At 41.2% G+C, this 25,552-nt stretch overlaps 1 protein-coding gene across 3 annotated transcripts in view; it reads left to right on the top strand.

The window, feature by feature from the left end:
- chd1 (chromodomain helicase DNA binding protein 1) overlaps positions 1–25,552 on the top strand; it is a 48,958-nt gene that overhangs the window by 20,571 nt on the left and 2,835 nt on the right. For all 3 annotated transcript variants that reach the window (XM_062483850.1, XM_062483849.1, XM_062483852.1), the window contains exons 11-36: positions 1,016–1,140; positions 1,306–1,522; positions 1,691–1,780; positions 3,501–3,691; positions 3,958–4,146; positions 4,389–4,551; positions 5,870–6,022; positions 6,257–6,328; positions 6,583–6,732; positions 10,057–10,205; positions 10,362–10,458; positions 10,552–10,647; positions 10,801–10,977; positions 11,232–11,392; positions 11,694–11,735; positions 11,869–12,002; positions 12,205–12,343; positions 13,021–13,171; positions 13,293–13,415; positions 13,799–13,936; positions 14,142–14,387; positions 14,521–14,658; positions 15,688–15,866; positions 16,150–16,249; positions 16,359–16,410; positions 16,571–16,811. In XM_062483850.1, the coding sequence (XP_062339834.1) occupies positions 1,016–1,140; positions 1,306–1,522; positions 1,691–1,780; positions 3,501–3,691; positions 3,958–4,146; positions 4,389–4,551; positions 5,870–6,022; positions 6,257–6,328; positions 6,583–6,732; positions 10,057–10,205; positions 10,362–10,458; positions 10,552–10,647; positions 10,801–10,977; positions 11,232–11,392; positions 11,694–11,735; positions 11,869–12,002; positions 12,205–12,343; positions 13,021–13,171; positions 13,293–13,415; positions 13,799–13,936; positions 14,142–14,387; positions 14,521–14,658; positions 15,688–15,866; positions 16,150–16,249; positions 16,359–16,410; positions 16,571–16,811 (3,713 nt within the window). The remainder of the gene's footprint in view (positions 1–1,015; positions 1,141–1,305; positions 1,523–1,690; positions 1,781–3,500; positions 3,692–3,957; positions 4,147–4,388; positions 4,552–5,869; positions 6,023–6,256; positions 6,329–6,582; positions 6,733–10,056; positions 10,206–10,361; positions 10,459–10,551; positions 10,648–10,800; positions 10,978–11,231; positions 11,393–11,693; positions 11,736–11,868; positions 12,003–12,204; positions 12,344–13,020; positions 13,172–13,292; positions 13,416–13,798; positions 13,937–14,141; positions 14,388–14,520; positions 14,659–15,687; positions 15,867–16,149; positions 16,250–16,358; positions 16,411–16,570; positions 16,812–25,552) is intronic.

A 25,552-nucleotide genomic window follows, 5' to 3' on the forward strand; every position in this document is an offset into this window, starting at 1 on the left:
GCTCTCTTTGGCAACACTTGTGTTTAGAACGCCACAAACCCTACAACCAACTGATCCAGCCAGAGTCCGGCAGTGTTTTGTTACTTGTTTCTGGATTTTTTAAATATATATATATATCGGCCGATATATCAGATTTTTAAATCACCAAATATATGTATCGATATCGGTCTTAAAAATCCTTTATCGGTCAGCTCTAGTTTGATGGCATGGGAAGGCATGGCTTCCAATGGCACTGAGACACTAGTGTTTTTTGATGTGACAGAAGACGGAATCAGCCGGATGAATTCTAAAGTGTATAAGGATTGTCTGCCCAGATTCAGACCAATTCAGCAAAGTTGATTGGACAGCGCTTCACTTGACAGATGGACAATAACCCAAAACATACTGCGAAAGCAACCAAGGAGTTTAAGGCAAAAAGGTGCAATATTCTGCATTGGCCAAATCAATCACCTGATCTCAACCCGATCGAGCATGCATTTCACTTGCTGAAGACGGAACTTAAGGCATTTAAGACCCACAAACAACTGAAGACAGTTGCAGTAAAGGCCTGGCAAAGCATCACAAAGGAGGAAACCCAATGTTTGGTGGAACATTGGATGTCCATGGATTCCAGCCTTCAAACAGTCATTGCCTGCAAAGGTTTCTTGACAAATTATTAAAAATGAAAATTGTATTTATGATTATATTCATTTGTCAAATTCCACTTGAGCCCCTGGAATAAGGGGACTGTATAAAAATGGGTTGCAATTCCAAAATGTTTCATAAAATATTTTTGTTCAACCCCTTAAATTAAAGCTGAAAGTCTGCACTTCAATGGCATCTCAGTTGTTTAATTTCAAATCCATTGTGGTAGTGTACAGAGCCAAAATGATAATCATGTCACATTCAAATATTTCTGGACAGAACTGTATGAGAACCATATCAAACACATTTATACCACAATGGCAGAAATTATTTTAAACCTGGAAAATGCTTTCAGTGTCATGTGACGCCCTGTCATCTGTCTTTTCCACAGGTGCTGAAGCAGAGACCCAGGTTTGTACCCATGAAGAAACAGCCGTCTTACATTGGAGGTGATGGACTTGAGCTCCGAGATTACCAGCTAGACAGCTTAAATTGGATGGCCCACTCCTGGTGCAAGTACGTCCCTCTCCTCCTTGTTTTTCCTTTCCTTTGTATAGTTTTTCTAAACTTCTAAATATCTTAAACAGCTATTTCAACTGCTGACAATTGATTAAACATCCAGTTTGAAAGCCTCAAAAAGGTTAATAGAAGTTTGTATTCCTGTTCTCTTCCTCCCTCCAGAGGGAACAGCTGTATCCTGGCTGACGAGATGGGCCTGGGCAAGACCATCCAGACCATCAGCTTTCTTAACTACCTGTTTCATGAGCACCAACTATATGGGCCGTTTCTGCTGGTGGTGCCCCTGTCCACTCTCACGTCCTGGCAGAGAGAGGTGCAGCTCTGGGCCCCCCTCATGAACATTGTTGTCTACCTGGGTGACATTCGCAGCAGAGGCATGGTATGGAACAACCCTCATGTTTAGTTTATTTTTGTGTTTGATAGTAATTGTTTTGTTTATGTATTTTTTCCTTTTTGTTGTGTATAATTGTTGGTCACCTTAAGGGAGCTTGATAATGGGACTTGAGAGGTGTAGACACTATACCTGTACTCTTTCATACCCTATTAGATCAGAACACATGAATGGATGCACGTCCAGAACAAGAGACTGAAGCTAAACATCCTTCTCACAACATATGAAATTCTCTTGAAAGACAAGGTAAGGTCATGTTTCCCACAGAATATGATTATATTTGTGGCGGTAGGCAGGGGCGTAGCCAGAATTGGTCAAAATTAGGTGCTCAGCCATAGCTATGTCCTAGTATCGGTTAGATGAGTGTAGATAGGGTTTTCAACAAGTAATAGAAGCGTGCAAAAAAGCTGTTCGTCCCTCACATTTATTCACAGACTGGTCCGTTGTTGTGAGAGAGACAGAACGCAAGCGGGACTAGAAGGGGCTGAGATCATCAATGCGCTGCACGCAGCTCTACAATGAAATACTTTTTTGCTATGTTAAACAGTAAAACAAAAAAAAACACAAAAAAAAACACGGAAACAAATAAATCCATGTATGGGAAACACTGGTAATGCTTTTCACCTCCATCAATGCCCATGCTTGTATAGACATAGATGTTGTCTCTTATGTGGATGAAAATTACATTCAAATCACACATTTCTGTTTACAAAACAGAACATTTATCAAATGAATACCCACCAAATGTTTTTATCATAAGCATGATATATGGGTTGGGTATCATATGGGTTTTTACGATACTTTTAAAATGGTTCTGGTGCTGAACCGATAAAAAAATAAAAAGAGCCACAAAACAACGGTGGATGACATTAAATAAGATTTTTTTAATTGGAAAGAAATGTCACTGTTGTCTGCCATGTTATTCAACTTTACGTGTTGTTGTTCCGACTTGCATTCATGTGAATTTTCTCAGTCTGGAATTTTTGCCCAGATTATTCTGACACCAGATGAATGCAGTATAATTTAACTAGCTATCATGTGAGGTGATGATGCTTCTTACATCTGTTTCGGAGCACCTGAGGGCAAATATTTCAATCGTCAGCTCATGCATTTAAGTGGCATCGAAATGAGGCACTGAAATCTGCGTTCTGATTGGGTCCAGTACATCATGGTCATATACACTACCGTTCAAAAGTTTGGGGTCACTTAAAAATGTTTTATTTTTCAAAGAAAAGCACTGTTTTTTTCAATGAAGATAACGTAAAATTAATCAGAAATACACTATACATTGTTAATGTGGTAAATGACTATTCTAAGTGGAAACGTCTGGTTTTTAATGAAATATCTACATAGGTGTATAGAGGCCCATTTCCAGCAACTATTACTGTATGTGTTCGAATAGTACATTGTGTTTGCTAATTGCCTTAGAAGACTAATGGATGATTAGAAGGATTAGAATTAGAATGCCAAAGGTCTGCAATGTTGTAATTGCTGCAAATGGAGCATTATTTGACGGAAGCAAAGTTTGAAGAACAAAATGTATATTTAAAATAAAAATAATTATTTCTAATAATAATAATTAACCTTGTACATGTCTTGACTATATTTTCTATTCATTTTGAAAGTTATTTGATCAATAAAAGTGAGTTTTCATGGAAAACACAAAATTGTCTTGGTGACCCCAAACTTTTGAACGGTAGTGTAGGTACCGATGCCATATTAGCACCGGATTCTGGTACCCAACCCTAATGCATGGTGGATTTAGGAAATGGATTGAGGGAATGGATTTTAAGTGAGCTCCCCTTTTAATAATTGAGCTTCTTTTGTATGTAAAAGTTTTGATTCAACTTTAGTTACTTAAAAAATGTAATACAAATGTAATGCATCTGTAGTGTCACGCATCTATATTCTCAAAATATATTCCGGTTTACACTGCCTAATATAATATTTATTTGTTTGCCTACAGTCATTCCTGGGTAACGTAAACTGGGCCTTTATTGGAGTGGACGAGGCCCACCGTCTAAAGAACGATGACTCTCTCCTTTACAAGACCATGATTGACTTCAAGTCCAACCACCGGCTTCTGATCACAGGAACACCGCTGCAGAACTCTCTCAAAGAGCTCTGGTCCTTGCTGCACTTCATTATGCCAGAGAAGTAGGTCATGTGTTTTTGTGCATGTGTGTTTGAGGGGCATGCCATATTTATAGTCTTATCTAGCTGCTCGGTTCGGTGGGCTGTCCCTGTTCCTAGGTAGGTTTCTGATCCTTTGTAGAGGTCAGATGACATCTTGTCCCAGTATGCTTGTGTGTGGATGTCTACACTTGCCCATGTGCACGTCTGCCTGTGTGTGTCTCTTTCGAAGTTGCTGGCACTGCATGCTCATGTTGTGTGCATGATCGTTTCTTCATGTGTGTGCCCAGGTTCCACTCATGGGAGCTGTTTGAGGAAGAGCATGGGAAAGGCAGGGACTCGGGCTATACCAGTCTGCATAAGGAGCTTGAGCCCTTCTTGCTGCGGCGAGTCAAGAAGGATGTGGAGAAGTCTCTCCCTGCTAAGGTGGAGCAGATCCTCCGAGTGGAAATGAGCGCCATCCAGAAACAATACTACAAGTAAGAATACCACTGCTAAATAAAAAACACTATTGATCTAGAAACTATGGTACGCTGAAATAATTATTCTGCTCTACTGAGCAGATAGGCACAGTTTTGATGGGAACAAAGACCTGAATGCACTCTGTTCTTAACATTTACAAAGAACACTGTTGCTTATCTACTAAATGGGAAGACCCCATTTTCCTTATCCTCACTTCTAACCTGGTTTTGTTTGTTTGTGTGTGTGTTTGTCCTACCAGGTGGATCTTGACGAGGAACTACAAGGCCCTCAGTAAAGGCACCAAGGGCAGCACTTCTGGCTTTCTCAACATCATGATGGAACTTAAGAAGTGTTGCAATCACTGCTACCTCATTAAGCCCCCAGAGGACAATGAGTGCTACAACAAAGCTGAGGCTTTACAGGTGTGTGTAATGCGTGTGTGCGTCGATACTGGTACCGTACCGAGATACTAGCTTTTTAGAAACGGTGCTATCAGGGGTGCAAACTTGTCACCTTTTGGCGAAATTTGCAGTTTTTGAGGGGGTGGGGGGGTGGTCCTCCAAGAAATCTGCGAACGCAAGCTGTCATGAATAGGGATGGGTATCGAGAACCGGTTCTTGTTTAGAACTGGTTCCCAGTGGATCGATTCCTTGGAATCGTTAGCAAAATTCCTTAACGATTCTGTTAACGATTCTCTGTGCCGTTAAACAATTAAAATGCTAAGTTTAATAATGGATTAAAAATAGTCTAAACTGTCTGAATAAACTATAAAAGTTTGCGCATAGACAGACTGCAGCAAACATGGCAACTAGGAAGAATAGCGTTCTAAAGTTTGGTTGTATTTCACACGACAAAATGACAACAACGCCACTTGTAACGCGTGTAAAAAGTCTATTTCGTCGAAGGGAGGAAATACGAAGAAGCATTTGAACACACAGCATGGAATGAAGTTACTGGAACGTCATGTGTTCGATGCATGCAGCAGCGCAGCTAACGTTCGCGCTTCATCTCTAACTATCTAAGGTAGAGCTAAACTGCTCAAAAGTGATCACAACCACTTGTTACTGTGTGAAGAAATTTGCCTTTATTGTGTGTAGTCGATCTAGTTATCTTCTGTCCCGTCGTTTGAAGCATACATTTTAGCTCCGGCATTCGTCTCCCATTAGTATTGATCTTATTGATCATTTCACGTTATCGGGGCGGCGTGTGTTATCAGCAAACGTTTGCGTGTCGCATTATTAAACTGAACATATCGATTTTTAATCCATTATTAAACTTAGCATTTTAATTGTTTAACCTTTTAATAGTCCTGTTACATGTGCCTGAAAACGCCTAAACAACATACCCAAAGTACATTGAAAGCTGTTGTTGAACCGTTTGGAGTACATGCATGTAAATGGTCTCTTTTGAAAGGTGACACTGAAGTTATTTCCCCTGTTGTTAGGACCCCTGTAAATACTACTGGTGTTGAGTAATAGAAGCTTGAACACAAGGAAACTGAAAGTTTCTATCTCCGACTAGATTTTGTTTTGAAAACAGAGGCCTGAAGAGGCCTAGAGGTGGTAGGTATTAGCTCATTTCAGAGCCAGTCAAAGCCAGTTTGAGAAATTTGTTTAGAACGAGTGTGTGTGTGGGGGGGTGCAGGACGCACAGACCTATGGCTGTAGAGGGGAACATCGATAAGAGAATCGATAAGGAATCGATTTCAAACTCTCTTCCCTTGCTATCCCTCTTTTACAGCACCTCATCCGTAGCAGTGGGAAGTTGCTGCTGCTGGACAAGCTGCTGCTGCGTCTGAGAGAGCGTGGCCACCGCGTCCTCATCTTCTCCCAGATGGTCCGGATGCTGGACATCCTGGCCGAATACCTGAAGAGCCGCCAGTTCCTCTTCCAGGTCATTGTCCACACTACACTACCCACAATTCCACAGGCAGACTCCAATTCCCACCCTCTCTCGAATGTTATGTCCAAAATGACGCTTATTATCTCAATCTAGTTTCTTAACTTACGATGCACATGTATTTACTTAAATAAACAAGTCATATGTTACATCTACCAACATTGGTATTTACTGGACCTTAGAATGTTTTTATTTATTTAGTTATGAATGTATTTTACTGTGGTGTAGAGATTGGACGGCTCCATCAAGGGAGAAATGAGAAAACAGGCTTTGGACCATTTCAATGCAGAAGGCTCTGAGGTAGGTGTTAGCTGCATGTTTTCAATTCCTCTGTGGACCAATGGTTGAATCATGAAACAAAAACATAATTAACCATGTGGTCAGATGGCTGAGTGGTTAGGGAGTCGGGCTATTAATCAGAAGGTTGTTGGTTCGATTCCCGGACGTGCCAAATGACATGAGGGAATGTCCCTGTACTTACTGTATGTCGCTCTGGATAAGAGCGTCTGCTAAATAACTAAATGTAAATGTAACCATCCTGCTTCGTCTTTAAGGACTTCTGCTTCCTGTTGTCAACTCGAGCGGGAGGCCTTGGCATCAACTTGGCATCTGCCGACACAGTAGTTATTTTTGATTCTGACTGGAACCCCCAGAACGATCTGCAGGCACAGGCCAGGGCTCACAGGATTGGCCAGAAGAGACAGGTAATATGACCACTTGCCCAGTTATGTATTTACTAGATTTTTTTTTAAAATATAGATTAATCTCACTGTAATCTTGGCGTTAATCTAGATTAATCTAGATTAAAATGGTTCATTTGAATTCCGCCGAAGACATTCAGAATATGTGTGCTACCCAAATAATGACTAAAAGTGAGTCTTTGAGAACGGGTTTCTCAAGCCAGGTGGCGCATTAGACCAGGAGCTCATCTCCTGTTTCCAAAATGCATCACAAACTGCTTGAGAAAGCTGTTCTACTATGATAATTGGTGATGAAAATAAATTATGTTCAATAAGATGTACTTGTGTTTATTAACTGTTTATTAGATTAGTTAGCTTGGCTGATAGAGCTGTGCTGACGGGCTTGCCTCGGTTGCACTCAAACATCGTAGTTTGACGACAACTCTTCCCCTGCGCTACATCAGTGCTTGGCCCGGCATCTTCCGCATTAGCTAAGGGATGCTTTGTGTTTAGGTGGTATTTGAGACTGGAAGAACTCCTACAGTAAACTAATTCCGCATAGCACAAGGTGCAAACAACCTTAGTCTTGTCGAGGTTTCCATTGGGAAGCTTCTTAAAAATACATTTTCCCTAAAGCAAACCAGGCGGCTTCATAGCTGCACCCATGTTAGCACGTCACGTTTGATGTGATAATTTCATACAGAAGGCATACACACAGGTTCGAAGACTCGTTCTCGCCCCCTACAGTGCAATTCGGCTAGGTATACATCCGCGCTAAAATATCAAGGTGAAAGTCATCATAGCTTGCGTAGTATAGACCCAGCTCCAAACACAACTTTGAGAATAGATTAACGGCGATATTTTTTTTATCGCCGATAAGAGTCGCAGCGCGTTAACGCCGATAACGGCCCACCACTAGTATTTACATATTCACAACATGTGACTGCAAAGTAAAAAGCATTGCATCCAAAATAGTTCAAAGATTTGGAAGTTTAATCAAATGTTCCATAACCATTGAAAGCTACTTTTCATATGTAATCTCTCCAGCAAAAGTCCATTCTCATGAACTGATCTCTTAACACTAGAAGCGCAGAGTGCTTACTAGAAGCACGGTTAGGGGTCAAATGACTGAGTCTTCAGACAGGGACGTTGTTACTGACACGTAATAGTCTCTAGATGGCGCTTCTTGCACGATTAGTTCATTAGAGAGTTTGTTGTCTAGCTCAGGCATGCAAACTCCTCACCTTTAGGTGAAACTCACCTTTTTGAAACCGAAATGGGTTACCTACGTGATTCGTGCAATCAGGGGCTTTTGACACCCAAAGTTTGCAACACTTAGCAGTCCGTCGACAACTGAACTGAACTGAAGTTGAACACTGCCAAACGAAATGCCCGTCGGAAAGCAATCTTAAGGTTTTGCTCTCAAAGTGCACCAGATTAACTTTAAAATGTAATACATTTCCTTCCGGGGGAGCATGCCCCCGGACCCCCGTAGAGGATCGGGGGTTCGCCGTATTCTTCTCACCTTTTTTACCCCTGACATGATGCATGCCTTCTAGCTGTAATGTAATTTATTGGCTCAAGGATGTCAAACGGGTCTAATTAGATCCAGTTATACTGGCAAAACAAGTAATGTTCTTCATTTATTTTCTCGACACGGTCCAAGTATTGCAAAAATGAATGTCATTTGTTTGGAAATTCTAGGCTATAGACTTATTTGATGTTAGCCTACATGTTGATGCTTAGCCTAATTTAACAACTTTCGAAATGACAGGCAGTGTAGCCTTTAACAGGCAATGGATAATATCATACTGGTTGAGAATGTGTATTTTGGTTTTATGTAGGCTATTACTGTAACATTTGGGACTTCAGTTTCAAGTGTGGATGGCGGGCAAAGGCAGTAGCGCATGTAAAACTAAAGTTGCATTTGATAAATCATGAAGGTGGCCTATCTACTACAAACAACTAGCCTAACAGACAATTTGGAATAGCCTACGTTTTGTTCCCTTTACATCTATGGACTAAATACAATAAACAGGCTAATCAGGTATTGTACAGGATATCTGTAAAGGCATCTTTCAGGTTGTTTGAAAGGTACGATATCCCCCCCCCCCCCCCCCCTCTAATGAGCGATCGCATAGTGTATCAACGGATTTGGCCTCAACAGGTTTTTTCAATGTTGTCTAGTTTACTCAAATCCAGTTAGCCAACATTCCATTCTGATAGGCCTACTTACAGCCCAAGAATAAATGTAATTTAGCTTATTGTATTGTTCACGTACTTTGTACAAAATATGGGCATTCATTGCAACCAAATGTAAGAGGTTGTAAAATGCTCACTCACGCATTTATACCTCTTGATATTTCAGAAATGCTGTTGTAAAATATTTTATTTAGTGGACTGTTATAATGTTAGGTGGGAATTTGAAAAGGGGGACTTTGATTGTGAAGGAGGAAGTCGTGTGCAAAGAGAGTGGAGACAGTGTGGCTGGCCGAATCGGGGAGTCACGGAGCCCTGTAGTCTGTCTGTGTCTCTAATTATAAATTATAAGCCTTCAAGAACACTTCAAGCCTTAATGTTACACTATTGTTGATCATATGATCCTAACAGCTCTCGCCCATGCTGTCATATCCTTTTATTAGGCCTACCTTATTATATTAATAAATGGTTTAGCCTACCATATAGAGAAATAGTTGGAAATGATCAGTTATATAATTTGATTTGTTTCGCTTATGTCTGAATTTGCAAAATGCATTTATTAGTTATGTTTATCCGCTTTACAAAACATACTTGCATTTTACGATTACTAAAATTATTGTTCCTGCTATGTCATGACATAAGAATTGTGCTTACCAGTCAACACACAAACGCCCATGTGAAGCTAATGCACTTCATAGAATTCACATTCATTTTTGTCATAATTTTGCTCTTAATTATAGACTATATATAAACTATAAAAACATTTCTAGACATCTTATTTAGGCTATATAACCTTTGTCTGAATGACAGAATTGTGCAAGGAAACCCTTGTGACATCTGCTGATGGAAAGGCAAATTGCGTCCTTGTATGGCAGGGGAAAAGATTGCAGAATGCGCAATTAAAACAAAGCATGAGCAAAATAGCCTTAAATGAGATTTCCCCGGTGTGATTTTGAAAATGTAAAAATACTAGGTGATAAAACACACATCTAGGAAAAGTCAAGAAAGCATTGTCCTGGAATTTGAGAATAAAACAAATCGTCACTGGGGTCAAATGACCCCTGCTTGGCACTTCTAGTGTTAAGTGCCAGTGTGGTATCCTTCAGAGTTTAACTTGGTTGTGCATGTGTGCACCTGTGCGGCCTCCAGGTGAATATCTATCGTCTGGTGACAAAGAGCTCGGTGGAGGAGGAGATCATAGAGAGGGCCAAAAAGAAAATGGTGCTGGACCACCTGGTCATCCAGAGGATGGACACTACAGGAAAGACTGTCCTTCACACTGGCGCAGCACCTTCAAGGTAAGACAGCGCATGCATGCACTATCATTAATCCTCCTTTTTCACTCTTTTACCAATACAAACATACATTAATTTGTTCAATAAGCGCTGTTCACACGTACGCACTTTTTTACAAACAGACTCATCATCTAACCGTTGGCATTTTCCCTCTTGTAGTTCCACTCCATTCAACAAGGAAGAGCTGTCTGCTATCTTAAAGTTTGGTGCTGAAGAGCTTTTCAAGGAGCAAGAAGGAGAGGAGCAGGAACCTCAGGTTTGTGAAATCAATGTACACATCTCTTTAGCATTTGTGTTATTTGACAATACATATTTAACTCATTGCTCGTATCTACCCATTCACCTACAGGAGATGGACATCGACGAGATTCTAAAAAGAGCAGAGACTCGAGAGAACGACCCAGGCCCCTCTACAGTGGGCGAAGAGCTGCTCTCTCAGTTCAAGGTACCCATCTCCATCTCTCAACAATCTCTTCCTCCATTCTTAAAATGTGTAAAAGGAGATATTTGTCCAGACCAACAGTGCCCTGTGTATGACCTAAATTAAAGCCTCATATTTATTCACTTCTGTATATCTTTCTCACAAACACTTTCTCAGTTTGCTAACTTCACTGTAATGGAGGAGGATGGAATCGAGATGGACTCTGATCGAAATCCACGGGGCTGGGATGACATCATCCCTGAGGAACAGCGGAGGAGGATGGAGGAGGAGGAGAGGCAGAAGGAGCTGCAGGAGATCTACCTGCTGCCACGCATGAGGAACTGTGCCAAACAGGTAAGGGAATGATGTGTCTTTACTCACTCACACACTCTGGAAATGTGGACATGCACTCAAAAAAATAAGAGTGGTCCAGCGTTTCAAGAGCTCCCCAAAAACCTTTAAGTGTATTTTTCCTGGTGAATAGTCATAAATCTCATTTAATTTCAATGACTGCCCCATGTTAACCATTTCAAAGAATGCACCTATAAAATAATTTGCTTCCCCGCAAATCAGTCACGGTTGATTATTTTGTTACTCTGTGGTCACAGATCAGCTTTAACGGCAACGAAGGTCGGAGGAGCAGGAACCGGAGGTACTCCGGGTCGGACAGCGATTCTGTGTCAGATCGCAAGAGGCCCAAAAAGAGAGGGCGACCACGGACCATCCCGCGCGAGAACATCAAGGGCTTCAGCGATGCCGAAATCCGAAGGTTACCTCCACACCAGTTTTTTCTCTACAGAATTTGGGGGGGGTATTAATTTGTAATGAATACATTTAGTAATTTTTGTCATTTATCAGATGCTCTTATCCAGAGCGACTTACAGTAAGTACAGGGACATTCCCCCCGAGGGCAAGTAGGGTGAAGTGCCTTGCCCAAGGACACGTCATTTTGCACGGCAGTGAATCGAACCAGCAACCTTTGGATTCCTAGCCCAATTCCCTAACCGCTCAGCCACCTGACCTGGCACCTAATTTGTCAATGCACTTTTTTTTTTTTTTTTTTTTTTCAGATTTATCAAAAGCTACAAGAAGTTTGGTGGACCATTGGAAAGGTAAGGAATTACAAAAAATATCCTGGATGGAAATGGATTGAATGTGGCAGTTTGAATGTGTCATCTCCTCTGAATGGTCTCGAATGAACTGTCCTCTGTCTATACTCCCCCACCTCCCCCTTTCTTCTCTCAGGTTGGATGCTATCGCCCGAGATGCAGAGTTGGTAGACAAGTCGGAGTATGACCTGAAGCGCCTGGCGGAGACTGTTCATAATGGCTGTCTGAAGACCCTCAGGGAGAACCCCTGTGGACCGGAGAAAACCTCAGGTAGGACACAAGTCTTCATTCTCTACTAACTAGTAGTATCAGTACTACTCATACATTTATACATTCTCCAGACAGCCATGAAAATACACATCTTCAGCCAGCAGCTCCTTACTGCTGTTTCAATAGTGAGAGACTGCTTACTAATGGTACAATTAGATACCAGTAGGTAAAACCCCTATTCTATTCTCTGTTTTGCCACCAGGTGGTAGGAGAGGCAAAGTGAAAGGACCCACGTTCCGAATTTCCGGCGTCCAGGTGAACGCCAAGCTGGTTATCTCCCATGAGGAGGAGCTGGCGCCGCTCCACAAGGCCATTCCCGCTGACCCAGAGGAAAGGAAAAGGTTGGGCCACTAGCTGGTTTGAGTCAAATGCTCCTCACCGCTCTTTCTGTCTGTTTTCTCGGGAGTGTGTCATGTACAGTTCACAATTAAAATTTAATGTAACAAAATACAAAACCTTTTAGAGGCTGTATTCTTGTCCAACTCACAAGCCTACATAATTAAGGTTCCCACGGATCCTGGAAAACAGTTGACACATTTTCTAGTAATTGAAAACACATGGAAAAAGTAAAATGTCCTGGAATTCTTTTTCAACATTCTCCTGTTTTCCTTTATCAGAGATCCCCAAAATGGATAACTTGGCAATCTGAAAAGGCTGTTCAGGATCATATTAACGTTCACATGGTAGTTTATGGATGAAAGTATTTTGAATAGGCTGCTCTCGGTTATGTTGTGGAAACATTGTGAACAAGTCATGTCACATGGTTGCCCAGTATTAGCACAAATATAAATTTGTCATAGTTTGTAAGCATGTAAGAAAAGATGATTTCATAGATCAGTTATAGCCACATACAGCACATCTTTTAAATCAAATTTCCACAATTAAAAGATCCTGGAAAAGGATCTCTAGAAAAAAGTGAGAACCTTGATAATTATCACTTTCTTGCTACAAGTATAGCCAGCTGGCAGAATGTGATATAAACTGCCTATTTATTTGACAAACCTTTTTTTATCCACAGATACACAATTCCATGCCACTCAAAGGCAGCACACTTTGACATAGATTGGGGGAAGGACGACGACTCAAGCCTCCTTATTGGAATCTACGAGTACGGGTATGGCAGCTGGGAAATGATCAAGATGGACCCCGACCTCAACCTGACACACAAGGTCAGTCCAAATTATTGTTCCTTTGTCTTACTTAGTTTTTCTATGAAGGAAAACATGGGATTATTGGGGAAAGATTTCTTGTTGTGGGTGCTAGTTTATTTGGCGTATTCGTGTCAATCAGCTCTTACCAGACGACCCAGATAAGAAGCCTCAGGCCAAACAACTGCAGACAAGAGCCGACTACCTCATCAAATTACTGAGCAAGGACCTGGCCAAAAAAGAGGCGCAGAGGCAAGCGGGGACGGTGAGTTTGGCTGTTGGATTTTTATACCTTTTTAGACTACACTTGAACATTCAAATTTTGGACAAGAGACTGCAGTTGAAAAGTTAACACCTGCAAAGTAAACACTTTACCCTCGCAAAATAAACACTGTCACACGTTTGTCTGGTTGTGAACAATGCCATGCTCTGCCTTTTTGAAGTTATATTAGCAGAGTTTACATAGCTATAATACCTACTTTTGTTGTATTATGGTAATTTAGCAAAATAGTTATTTCTACACAAACCTCTTTCAGAAATCTAAACTTAATGTAGCCTGGACATTTACAATCCAGTAGCTCTGTTCTAATGGCTTTAAGCAAAAGAAAGACAATTCACTCAAAGTTTCTGAAATTGTTTGTATTGCAGGCAAACTCGCGGAAGAGGAAACCCAGGAATAAGAAAAACAAAGCTGTGAAACCGGCCAAGGTGGACCAAGTGGTGAAGAGCCCATCCTCAGAACCCCCTACGGACAAGACCTCTGAGGACGAGGAGATAGAGGAGAAGGTATTTGAAAACTTTAAAACATGTTGCCCATCTCTTCAATGAATACAACAAAAGGGAACCTATACAGACCTGTGTCCTTTACACCTACGTTGTTTCTCTTCCTGCCTCCTATGCATGTTGAATGCCAGCAGGTCAGCTGCTTTCACCAATAGGCTTAAAATGAATGTTTTAATATGCGTAATTCTTTTCTTCTGTCCCATCCTAGGAGGTGGTCCCTGTAAAGCCACCACCTAGAAGGGGCAGGGCCGAACGAGTGGTGGTGAAGCAGGAAGAGGAGCCCGAGGCAGAGGACGTGCCTTCACCGCTAGAGGAGAAAGAGCCCAAAGAAAGGGAGAACAAGAAAGAGGTGAAAAAGGAGAAAAAAGAGGAGAACCGGGATGTAAAAGAGAAAAAGGAGTTAAAAGAGAAAAAAGATATCAAGCCTGTGGAGACTGTAAATATACAGGAAGAGGTCAGTGAAAAGGGGAGATGGTTGAGAAATGTTTACAAATGGTCACTTTTTATCCGGGTTTAAATACTTTGTTCTATTTAAACATGTCCATTTAGCTGTTCTTATGTAATCCTTCCTTTGCCTTTCCTTGCAGCTGAGTGAGGTAAAAGCGGAGGTACGAGAGAAGGCCAAGAAATCCTCAGACACTCCTGTCCACATCACTGCTGGGGGGGGGGAGACTGTGCCCATCACAGAGGAATCTGAGGAACTTGACCAGAAGACCTTCAGTGTGGTAGGTCCTTCAAAGGTTCTCAGTTGGCCTCTAATCCTTGAACATTTGTCTTTGCATTGACACTGAAAAGCTTGTTGTTGTTGTTGATTAGTTTCATGGAAGAAAGTATTAAATTATATGGGATTCATAGGGTGATGATCATGCGTGCCGTGTCCTTGATGTAGATCTTGATTCAGATGTATAAAAAAAACTTGCCCTATATCCGATTTCTTTTTGTGATTGGCCCAACACTTTTCATGCCGGAGTATAATCTGTTTGAATGGGAGGGTGGCCAGACCCATCTGCCAGAGCAAACCAATCATGAGCTTGCCGATTGGTCTGGTACCCAGGCTAGTGTTGGATTCAAAAAGTACATAATAAATGTTTAGAAATGGCAGATTCATCCAACGGGGGTCACTTACTGGCAGTTTTTTTTTAATGAGAAATTGCTTGTATGATGTGCATAAGTAACTAGATGATGTGGAGGTTGAACAAGTACTGTTGAGAATTTCACTTGTCATCAGAGAAATGTAGGTACCAAAGCCACAGAGAAGAACTGGCATCAGCAGTTATCAGGGGCACTGCAACATCTATAATTCCGGAAATCTGTGTGTGTCACTGTCATCTTGCTTACCGACTGCATCATGGGCACTGTGATACGTGACACACACGTAATTACGTGTGTCACCTACATCATCACAGGCACCGTGCACTGTATGTTTCCAGGAATCTGTTGGTGTCTCTCATCGACATCTTAATCACCAACTGAATCACGGGCATTGTGCACTAGTACAATTAAAACTGTTATAATATGTCTTGAAAAGGCATTCAGTCTATCTTAAGTCTGTCAGTGTTCAAATCCCAGTGTTGTGGTAGTATTCAACCTGGTAATTAGGCTTTCTTAACCCTACCCGACTCTCCATATTCAAAACCTTTGTAGTTGTGATGCGATTACGGGTTCAAGGCACAGTACAATGTCACACCCTTAATCCCGGGAAGGACTGTATATCTCAGATTCAGACCCATTTCTGACAGTGGTCTTTCTCCTAGTGCAAGGAAAGGATGAGGCCAGTGAAGGCAGCGCTGAAACAGCTGGACAGGCCAGAGAAGGGCCTGTCGGAACGTGAGCAGCTGGAACACACACGCCAGTGCCTCATCAAGATAGGCGACCACATCACTGAGTGTCTCAAGGAGTACTCCAACCCAGAGCAGATCAAACAGTGGAGGAAGTAAGTATCTGTCCCCACTTGACTTTTTATTACAAGGCATATATTCTCCTCTTTGATTCAACTAGATTAGGGTCACATCACTAAGGGGAAATTATGAGTCCTGTGTGGGGGTCACCAGAATGTGTCAATTAAGATTACTTGATTTGAGTAACTTGAGTTTTTACACTCCTACACAAATTCTTGCACGTTTAATTTGTCATGTAGAGAAGTAAAAGTATGTTTTCAAAGTGTGTTGGACATGTTTAGGTGAAATTGTGTCACTAAATGTTAAACTTCTATACAGAAACCTTTGGATATTTGTTTCAAAATTCACGGAATTCGATGCAAGGAAATTGCATAAATTGTATAAACACGCTATCAAGAAGAGGCAAGAAAATGCGCAGGTATGGGAAACTCCCTTTTTTTAATAATTAAGTTATAAACAATAAAGTTCTTAATATGTCTCTAAGAGGTTATGGTTGGTGTGGTTTCTGACAAGATACTATTTTGTAGGCAGCTGACCAGAACACTAGCACTGTAAATACCCACGGCTTTAAACATTCAGGTACGTTTGCATCACTTTGGGTACAACTAGTTTATGTTTGCCAGCTCACTCCTTTTTTTGTGTGTATGTATGGCTATGAGTGTTAAAGATAATAATTCTAAACCCCCAAGTCTTCATGTACATATCACCTACTCTTGTCCTTCCTCTTCGTCGCCTCAAGACATTGAGAGGCTTAAGGACAACTCTCACCATGACGACAGCAGCAGAGACAGCTACAGCTCAGAGAGGCACCACCCCCCATCACGCTACCATGAGCGTGAACACAGCAGCAGCAAGGACCGACACACACCGTCTGACCCCTACAGGAAGTCAGAGTCCAGGAAGAGGCCCTACTCCTCCTTCAGCAACGGTAAAGACCACCGAGACAGAGACCACTACAGGAGCGACCGACAGGATAGCAGGTGAGAGAGAAGACTAGTAATAAAAACACATTTTATGTGAATACTGTATGCATTATGGTATCGTTAGGTTTAGGACAGTTGGTTTTAAGACTTTAAGACCTTTTTAATACTACGCAGAATGACATTTAAGACCAGTTTAGTTGTAAAATGTTTGTAACGAGCACACAATACCACCAATTACCATCCGTATGAAGTGTTTATTGATATATACAAAAATCAATTGCAACATAAGTCTTTGAGCAACTGACTAAACATTAGGCAGTGACTGCACTGAAAACTTTGATCCCTGTCGTTCAGAGTTTTAAAATGTTCTTACAGAATTGACACCGGAACTTGGGCTAGGCCTATGCAACCAGTTTTAATTAAATTTGCACTTCCCCCATGGTTAAAGCACACAGCAACTTTTCTCCATGTAGGGCCCCATTCCCTATGTCCCACTAAACCCTCACAGATTTTCTTGACGTTGCCTAGTAAGTGACTGAGTGCAGAGGCTGCAAGGGCTCAAAATGCTATAAATTGGAATGGTACAGCACTTTGCTGCATTATCTGCAAAATGGTAATGTTGTTGGATCAAATCTGATGAAAGTATATTTGGAATTTATCTTCAAAATACAAACTACACACAGTCCTAGTTATATTAACCATTAATGAACTTTAATGTTAACTTTTATTTCTAACTATGTTTACGTCAGGGTTGGTTGTTCCTTCCATGCATGCTTGTTTGTTTGCTTCTTTCTTGTCTTATGAAGCAGGTTTGCTGGGATTTTTTTCTCGCTTCTGGGCATCCCCTGGTAACCCTTGTGTTTCACGTCACAACGCTGTGAATTGTGGGCATTTCCCTTAGCTAAAGTCTGCAAAAATGCAGACTAATTAGGCGGTGGGCCGAAGCTCAAAATCGTACACCTAGGGGAAACACTGTACATGACACCTTCATAAAATCCACCAATCTTAAACCCCGATATTTAAGGCGAGTAAAGTAGGAGTACAATCACATGTGCATTTCGGTGAGCCGGTATATTGTCAGTGGGTGACTGGGCTTCAAATGTATGGAAAAAAGTAAAACAAATGGATAATTCAGGTATTCTCTAAAGAAACATTGCAACATTCCACTTAAACAAGCATATTTGTTATATTATTGCACTGCTATTAGTCATCAGAGCAAGTTAACAGTTAAGTGATAATGAAATGTACAGTATTGTTTTAAGTGTGTGTCGCCTAAACATATAATAATGAAATGAATCAATGACATATGTCATTATAATTATTAAAAGAGTAGGTATACCACATCAGTAGGGGTGGAACGGTACATGTGTTCGTACCGAACCGTACGGTACGGGCGTCGCGGTTAGGTGCGTGAAATTACACGGAGAATACACGGTATAAAAATGAATAAAGCTTGCGTGCAAATTCATTCATGTAATGCGGAACTACTGTTAGATACTCGTGTTCTTTAGGGACATCTAATCTGAAGCTCTGATTGGCGCCGCCATGAGTCAGAGCTAGAAGCACTAAGGACGAGTATGGCGAGTGGTGGCGACCCACGAGAGATAGAGGCCCCGCCGGCCTTTTTAAGATTGCAAGTTTGGGAAAACTTCGGTTTCCCATTCAGTTACAGTAGTACAGGCGAGAGAGTGGTGGATAAGACAAGCACTGTGTGTCGGCGTTGTTCAGCAGTTGTAGGCAGTGACGTGCAGTCTGGGTAGGCAAGGTAGGCACTGCCTACCCTGCCAAAATTCAAGCGTAAACATTTTTATTAAATCATTTACACAAACATTTACAAATACAAGTTTATTAAATAAACTTGTATTTGTATTTTTACTGTTTATTCTTGTGATTTATATATGCAATATGTGTGTTATTCCAATTGTTTAGACGTCACAATGACGAATATAGCAGTTACGCATAATCAAATAAAAAAAATGGTAGAATAAACGTTTTGCACCGCAACATTCCTCCCAGAGCGCGGATAAGCAGTGCTTTTACTGTCCGTTCACTGCGGACGACAAGCAAAAAACTCAATTGCGCACTTCATCCTGTATTCTTCAACATGTAGCCTACAGTACCAGTCAAAAGTTTGGACACATTTTCCCATTCAAGTGCTTAGCCTCTTACTGACATCACCGCACGTCACTGGTTGTGGGGTATGTGAGTGGAAATACATCTAACATGCTAACGCATATAGCGCATCTGGCGTGTGCTAAATGACTACAAATGTCCGACGCCATCACCCAGGTGTGCCAATCACTGGAACGAGACAAAAAAAAAAACTGTTCAACTTCTCCTCCCTACAGTGCTTAACCAGCCAGGGCTCTAGAGTGCGACCAATTTGGTCGCACTATGCGACCAAAATGTGTACGGGTGCGACTAAATTTTTTCCTAGGTCGCACCGGTGCACCTAACCTCCTCGCATCCGCTGTCTCTCCACAAACGAAGCGTTTGTTATCCTAAGACGGAACTGACACTCATGGTTGGATCATATCGTGGTCTAAACCAATCAGAGACAGAGATGGGGCGGGTCTTTGCCTCTGATTGGCTGTGGTCCAGATATTCCTGTAGCTTCGTGCTGTGTGATTGAAATTACGACCTGAGCACCAGAGAGTCAGTTTAGCAGACCTGGGCATTGTATGGCCCGCGGGCCATAACCGGCCACAGGCTGTCTCAATCCGGCCCGCGTGAGGTAAATCAAAAATTTAAAATAAATAAATGTGTTGAGCGGTAGTAAATATGTAGTCCTGAAAGACTACAGTGATCAGGCGATTTACATATGTGCACTTGCGCAACCTCACCGACAGGAGAGTTAGCTGTTGGTTAGCCCTCGAAAATGAAAAACTTTGCCACTGATTAACTTTTAACAAGACATGGACTTCTAAGTATCTGTTTACTGAGGTCAAAGTGAAAGCTGTGAAGAAAAAAAACTACCGCGGACATAATAAGAACTTGACTGATTCAGTGGGCGCGGGCTGATGGTTTTCTAGTTGAACTGCAGACCCTGATCATTACCTGTCAGCTGTCCTTCGCATATCCACCTCAGACATTCAGACAGATTTCGATGCACTTGTTCAAGCCCACTGGATTTCTCTCACAGAACAAAATGAACTGAAAAAACGTATTGCTTTTTGTATAAAGTTGATCAATTCCACATCTTTAACATACTGCAAAACAACTTTTCAGTGTTTGTGAAGATTAACTGGTTACAAATAAAATGAAACACTGTTGTTGTTGTTTATACTGTTTATTACTTCTATAATCTTTCCTATTTGACCTACACCAAAATCTAAAATATTTATATAAATATTTACAGAATATCCTTATTCTTCTGATAACCAGTAGCAGCTAATCAAAATATATACTTTACTGCTTTTTACAATGGGAGAAAATGAATAGTGAGCAAATTGATGAGGCCCTCCAACACATTTCAGGTTTCTCATGTGGCCCCTTGTAAAAATGAATTGCGGACCCCTGAGTTACGAAGCTGGGTCATGGAGCTAACCCATGGAGCTAGGATTTTGATGCTAGGGAGAGTGTGGCAAGATGATTTAGCCAAGGCCATAGGGCAAGAAGGCCAAATTACAGGTGTTGGCCATCTGAAGGGCATGGGACAGCAAGGTGGGACCCGCTATAAGACTTTAAGCCATAAAATGTTAGGTCTCAGTTCAGGGAAGCACTTTTAAACAGTAGCACTTTCTATTTTGAAATGTTTTATTTTGCTTAAAATGTTTTAGTTTGGTAGCTCAGTGAAGCACTTAAAAGATTTTTTTTTTATATATATATATATATACAGTATGATTGTGCTTCAAATAAAAAATATATTTACCTACTCCTTATTCTTGTTTAAGATCATTTACATAATATATATGAATGTATATGGAGCGTGATAAAAAGGTGACCTTGAAATTGTGGCGACGCAAGGAAAAATTTGGGTGCACCTAAATTTTGTGCTGGTGCACCTAAATAAAAAAGTTAGGCGCACCAGTGCAACCAAGGCAACAAGTTAGTCTGGAGCCCTGCCAGCCATTAGCTACAAATAGGGCCCAAAAAATTACTGACGCAATCGGAATTTACATGTCATCTGCGCCGTATTCACTCGTAGAGGAACCTGGTATGTTTTCCTTTTCCCTCCGTTGTACCGAACTTGTACCGAACCGTGATGTATGAACCGAACCATGACTTCAGTGTACCGTTCCACCCCTACACATCAGTAGGGTTGCAAAATTACGGGAATATTCAAAGTTGGAAACTTTCCACGGGAATTAACAGGAATAAACTGAAAATGTTGGGGTAATTTAACTGTATTTAGCTTGTCATAAGCAGAAATGCATGCAAACATTTATAATACAACTTTTGTGTGGACATACATACATCCTACTCTCACTGCTGTAAAAAGTTAGTCTACTGTATACAAATAAACGTGGTATTAAAATGAACATGGCTTCAGTTTACCAAGTAATCAATATGCTAGGTAATGACAAACAGTGTTGGGCAAGTTTGCAATGAACTGAACTAGTCTGCAATACCGCTCTTGGCCTCTATGCAATTCGGCGCTCTCACACTTGCCAGGCATAGGGCTGAAATGTTCAGACGCAACACTGATGACAAAGACGTTCAAAAACAACAGAACATTTTACGTTTAGGTTTGTTTCTGGCAGACAATGTTCCCAACCAACTGCATTCAGGGTCCAGCTGAGCTAGGCGTGCATAGTCTTGTTCGAAAACTACATTGAAGTTCCCTGTTATATGCTTTTGCAAAAAAAAACTATGGCACGTTTTTTTTTTTTTTTTTTTTTTTTTTATTCCCCAAATTCCCGAGCCCAAATTCCCGTGGAAACTTTCCGGAAATTTACCGGAAACATTACGCCCCTTTGCAACCCTACACATCAGTAACACTTATCAATACATAGTGACATCTCTGCACACTTGGCAAGTTGGAAAACTAACCTCATTAGCATAATACACGCATGTGCACAATTAATTATATTGCTAGCAGTGTATTCAAGGCCACAAGTAGTTGCAATCAGCTGTATGAATGTAGGTAGCAAACCAAAAGATTTAATCTACCCATTTACTGAAGCTAGTTGGTCCGAGTTTGTTCAAAGTCCATTGCAATTGCAACATTTTGACAGCAAGGAAAGCATTTTTGCAGAAAAAGCAGTGGAAAGATTCAATTTAAATTCAGCACCTCAAAACCATATGTTAGGTAATGTTGGATTGCACAAGGGTTCTACAATAACTTAACCAACACAACAAATATAGCTAAAGCACGTAAGAGGAGTGAAAATGCAGCTCTGGAGAAGGTTTTCCAAACAGAAGGGTGTGTATGAAATTCTGTATGGCAAGATGTACAGTGGGGTCAGTGTTATAACCTACTGCAAAATAAATGTTGCTGTTACAATCTGTGCACCACATTTTATTTGAAAACGAGTTGACATACATTGCATGCTTATTAAAAGCACGGGCAGGACAAAGAAGACCTATAATCTGATGTGGAATACCATGCCCCTCTAGTCGTGTTTTTTTTTTTTTTTCATACGATAAGGTAAACTATGCAAGCTGCCTTCTTACTGGCTGGAGATGAACAGTCTAGAGGACACACATTTTGTTTCTCTGAGACAACAGGAGTATGGTTTTGCAAACACTGCCTGTGATCAAGTCATAGCGCAAACAGCCAAAAGTGACTCCAAAAGTAAAGTTGGACTGACTGGATTCTCCCTAAACAAAGATGCAGTGCATAGATGCACCGCATCATCATGTCAACAATCAAATGTATAATCAACCCATTTGACCAGACATTGGAGGGAGAAAGTCACATAACATCATGAAAACTAGCTTCAGACGCTGTTGTCTGTGACCTTTTTGAGGCTGAAGAGAGGAGAGACAATGCCTTTGTAGAGTTTGTACAATAAAGGCTATAGTGAAGAGATTAAAAAACATAATCTGTAGATGTTTAAGGACAGAGCAAGAAAGACAATGACGAAGGTTAAGGTCGGGAAATAACTTTTAGAGCAGACCGAGACCTATCGCTCGTTTGATTATGTTGACACAGCTCAGTCTCCCATCTTCAGCCAGCTCTAGTCTACTATCTCCAGTCAGTTCAGGGTCCCTTCACCAGCCAGCTCAGTATATCTCTAGTCAGCTCAGTCTACAGTACACTCAACAAGAGGTAGACACAAGACAGCTTACCTGGAACACATTATAGCATCAGATGTTTAAAAACACAGTCCAACTCGGATGTTTTGTATTACGTTTTACAGGGTTTTGGGGGATCACTTGCAAGGGCTACCCCATTCAGGGTCAGCCAGAGTCGATTTTAAGTCTCCACTAAACACAACAAGAGGAAGAGCCAAGACTACATAAACACTTTCAACATAGCCTACTACATATTATGGTATTCGTTGTATAAAAACGTCTCAATAATGTTCTCATATTTATTTGTGTTTTTTGGCTATCCTGAGCACAGCCAGCTAAATCTCCAGTGTCAGTGAGTGCCCAACAGTTTTAATCACCGCCTCTGATAAAAAAAAATGAAGAAAATAAGGTAAATTGAAGACAGACAGTGACACGGAATGCAAGTATTTAATTAAAGCTCAACCGATCTACCATTGTGGTGCCTAGACTTACTAGGCTAGCTACTTGACGCATGGTCACTTAAGTTGTTTTTCAACCTCAACTGATCCTGTCACAAACCATTCGATTTACGTCACTGTGTCCAATCCCAACCGTTTTTTAGCACGTGCTGAACATTCTGATAAAATGCCACTTCAAATATTGATAAAAATAATCGTCTCACGTTTTCAGCTGATTTACTGATTTCACGTTAAGCTTTTTACCTTCTTACCTTTCGAGCTAAATATTGTTAAAAATTTTAGAGTTAGCTTAGCCTTTACTAGAGCCGGTATAAAGACGCTGGTGCCGGTAAATTAGCCGTGCGCTACCCTTGTCCAAACCCGACCGCACTTCTATCCTCGTAGTAAACACTCAGCGCTGCTGTTTTTACGGGGATATTAACCCGTTAAGGAGTAGCGTCACACATATGTGATCGTTCGAAAGCGGGCCCCACAGAGTACCGTCACACGTGTGATTCTGAACATTCCAAACGACTATTTTCCGATACACAAAAACTATATGACAAACGCTATAGTATGGCTTCAAAATTTACAATTAGGAGGCTAACAAGTAACACTAGCAAGTAGTAGCATTGATACGAGTATTATGCTAGGTTGCTAGGTAACGGAAGCTAACTAAAACTAGCTAGCTTCCGTTTTGGAAAAATAACTCACTCTGGTGGAAGCGTCGGTAATATTTAGAACTCACTCCTTAAAAGGTTAACTTGATCCAGGGTCACCAAACTGACCATCAATGCTGTCAACATATCCGGGGACGAAGTTATGTCCTCCACAATAAGATATCACGCTTCAAAATCTCAATTTGACTGTATACCACCACCTGCTGGATGTTTTGTTGAACTCTTCTCAAAGTTTGCTAGCCCCCATCCCTTCCTCCCCTCGACTACAGATCACGTCGTGATCTGTAGTCGATGATCGTGTATTTTCATTGGCTAGACAAAGTAGTGTTAAGCTAGCGTTGAAATACACTCATATGCTAACCCACATAGTAGCAGTACAATGACAACACAGACACACTTGTCAGAGTAAAGATCGTCGCCCGAGTGTCGCCGAGTGGTCTTTCGGCCAAAGTAACTTTCCTATATTATTTAGACATGTAAACGTCCATATATGTTCATGACATTTGACACGTAGATTGTTTGGTATGCCTAAAATAATACTACTTACACTTTTGCTGGTGATCGCAAAAGAAAATGCTGGCAAAAAGACCGGAAACTGAGTGTCCAAATCCCGTTCGGACAATAGGAGTTTACGGCGGTCGGGATTGGACACAGTGACGTTAGCTAACAAGATGATACACGAGTTCTGGGTTGTTGGAGAGTTTAGGTAGTTGAGAAGATTACTTTGAACTAAGCTACAAAAACAATGTGCAAGAATTGGATGTTTTAAGAAAAAAACGACTACGATAATATCAAAAATCCAGCTCCTCCATCGACGGGGACAGGTCATTTAAAAAACTAAAGCAGATACGCGGGCTCGGCCCACCACCTAAATGAAAAGGGTGCATAAAGGGCTCAAAATGTCTGTTAAAGAGCCCTCGCGCAGCATGGTAGTAGCATTGCTAAGAGTATTATGCCAGCTAACTTAGCCCCGAAGCTAACTAAAGCTAGCTAACTACCGTTTCGGAAAAATAACGTATGCCTTGGGGACCGTCGGAAATATTTACAACTCACACGTCTATAGGTAAATATTAGTTAATTCCCGGGCAATAGAAAACATACATTACGCACTTTCGTTTTCGAAGTGTGTTGCACAACGGCATGCTGTACTGCCTATACTCGTGCATTGCTTGGTATCATTGTTCCCATATCAAGTGCGGCATATATTCCAGTGCGGTTTATAGTCCGATTTACCAACCCAAAGCTCCCATTCTGGTGTGGTTTATAGAAAATGCGGCTTATTTTCCAAAACATACGGTAGATTCAGAGCGTGCACGGAGACGGGCATATTTACAGACAGGTCCATTGTAGTGAGAGAGAATACGAGCAGGGCAAGAAGGGGCTTAAAATCAATGGGCTGCGCGCAAATCTACAATTATATATATTATTTTTTTATTGTGGTCGGCTGCCACAAATAAATCAATGTATGGGAAACACTGGGGTCAATTCGTTTTTTTGTAAC

Source organism: Osmerus eperlanus, chromosome 18 (genome assembly GCF_963692335.1).
Source record: "Osmerus eperlanus chromosome 18, fOsmEpe2.1, whole genome shotgun sequence".
Classification (NCBI taxonomy): Eukaryota; Metazoa; Chordata; class Actinopteri; order Osmeriformes; family Osmeridae; genus Osmerus; species Osmerus eperlanus.